This window comes from Halyomorpha halys, unplaced genomic scaffold (assembly GCF_000696795.3).
Source record: "Halyomorpha halys isolate HHAL.00 unplaced genomic scaffold, Hhal_1.1 Scaffold769.1, whole genome shotgun sequence".
In the NCBI taxonomy this organism is placed as follows: Eukaryota; Metazoa; Arthropoda; class Insecta; order Hemiptera; family Pentatomidae; genus Halyomorpha; species Halyomorpha halys.
This window is the reverse complement of record NW_027112617.1, coordinates 19,576-21,721: the sequence shown is the minus strand read 5'-3', so window position 1 is coordinate 21,721 and position 2,146 is coordinate 19,576. Positions and strand designations below refer to the sequence as shown.

The following is a 2,146-nucleotide window of genomic DNA, read 5'->3' as shown; positions in this document are numbered from 1 at the left end:
TGCTTTCGGTTAATCGATTTTAAAAAAAAAATATTACATTACACGCTATGTTACATTCCAGTTACGCACTTGCCCTAAATTGATATTATGATTTACTCTTAATCCACATCAATAAAAAATATTAAATAGATAAAAAAAACAGAGTTTTGCATAAAATTTAAATGGCAATGCATAAAATGAGTCTTTTTATTATTCTTTTTTTTTTTTATTATGACTTTAATGAAGTCTCATGATTGCGTCACATAGCGTCACTTCTTATATAATCGTTTACATTACATTGACAAGGACAATCGCTACGGAAGCTGGAATCTTAGCACAACTCGGTTATCATTTATCAGGAAGAGATCTCCACTAACGTGACGTTAATTTTTAGTGTATTGTGATGGCCAGAAAAATGATCGATTTCTCAAGGCTTAAATCTGACGAGCTTGAGGAGTTCAAGAACAGATACGACGCTTACATATTCGATATGGACGGTAAGTTGCATTTTTTGTTTTACATGACATGTTTTCAATATGGTAAAAGAAATTTTGACAAAATTTTCCTCATCTTGTAGGATATATCGTTGCTTTTATGAATATTAAGATATTATTACATGTGATAAAAAAATAAATACATTTAGAATTTGACCTATTCAATAGATTATACCATGTGCTGTGATCACTTTTTGACAAGCCTACTAACCTTGGAATAGTGTGTAGAGGGTAAAGTTGATTGAATATGTGTCAAAAGAGAAGCCGGCCGATGGAAACGAAACAGAAGTAGCCAATGGGATGGCTAGAAAGAAAGTAGAGGGGAGGAAGAGCCATTTTAGCAAGTGAGGAAAAAGTGTGAGACTCGAGAGAATACCGAAGAAGAGTATAGTGAAGAATGTGCCTAAGGACACCCGTAATAAGATTTCGAGAGATCTCCAGCAAGGTAGACGGACATCTAGAGCCAGGCAAGCTCACTCTAGGGAAGCCCGAGGAGGAGTATTGCCAAAGAAGTGCAAAAGAACACTCATGAGGTGTCACTCCAAAGAAAACTAAATTACATAAGTAACAATACTTAGTTGGTACTTTGAATAGCTATAGCAAATCAAAATTGGACTAAAATATCAGTACCCTTAATTAGGGTAAAAAACCACAAGCCTGACTTGAAAAAATCACCTCCAATAACCGTAGTTCCAAAACCAGTTCCTTACAAAGCACTGATACCCGGCCCTTCATTGGTTATAGTAGTTTGCATTAATATTATTATCAATTTTTTTTGAAAATTAGGAATATTAAAATTCGTTGAAATAAATTATGTTAATAGAGTATTTATTAAAAAAAAATCGAAATTAAAATGAGAATACTACTTTATTCTAAAGTAAAGTAGATCTAAATTAATTTTATTAATTCAAAAATAACCATAAACAAAATGACAAAAGAAAAGTAAGTAAATCAAAATCTGATTAAAAATAGAAAAATTATAATTCATTTTAGGCATTACTGATAAGATAACGTGAGCAGTTAGAAAATATGACCATAATAATGTAATATGGTCTGTACAAAGACAATAAAATGAGAACTGATATAATGTACATGAAAGATAGAATAAAGCAAATACAAATGCCAAGAACTCCAAAAATTAAAAAAATAAAATAAAATATTTTTGTTTAATTTGGCTGTTTAACTTTTACTCTGAAATTAAGGAAAATAACTAAATTTTATTAAATCCAATATTTGCTCTTGTTACTAGGTTGCCTGGTGACTCTGGAAAAAGGTCCAATGGAAGGGGTAAATGAGACTCTTAATGAGATAGCAAGAAACGGAAAATGTATTAAGATATTAACAGACAATTGCTTGCATACACTAAATGCTATCGCTACTAAAATTAATGGGTTTTTTCCTGTCATAAAAAAGGTAAATAAGGAGCATTAATAATTTTATGGGTTGTTATTTATTAAAGTATATATTTTTATGTATTGCTTAAGACTGTTCCATCTCAAAAAAGATAATAAAAAAAAAGGAAAAGAGTATTTGATACAATGAAGATAATCTTCAAATTAGGTTGCTCTGTTCACACAATTAATCTATTTTAAGACACATTATGAGTAAATTTTGAATAGGAATTTATAATTATTATTATTCTTTTTTTTTTTCGTTGCGTCCTTGTTAATTTT

The 2,146-nt window shown here is 30.0% G+C and overlaps 1 protein-coding gene across 2 annotated transcripts in view; it reads left to right on the top strand.

Moving 5' to 3' along the window:
- The first annotated feature begins 249 nt into the window (after positions 1 to 249).
- Positions 250 to 2,146, top strand: part of LOC106686048 (uncharacterized) — a 16,635-nt gene continuing 14,738 nt past the window's right edge. Inside the window, exons 1-2 of one of the 2 annotated variants that reach the window (XR_001343943.3) lie at positions 250 to 476; positions 1,723 to 1,886. Coding sequence is in view for 1 of the 2 variants with exons in the window: in XM_014429150.3 (XP_014284636.1) it covers positions 383 to 476; positions 1,723 to 1,886 (258 nt within the window). In the remaining variant the exon portion in view is untranslated. The remainder of the gene's footprint in view (positions 477 to 1,722; positions 1,887 to 2,146) is intronic. The other variant, XM_014429150.3, reaches the window with a different exon arrangement.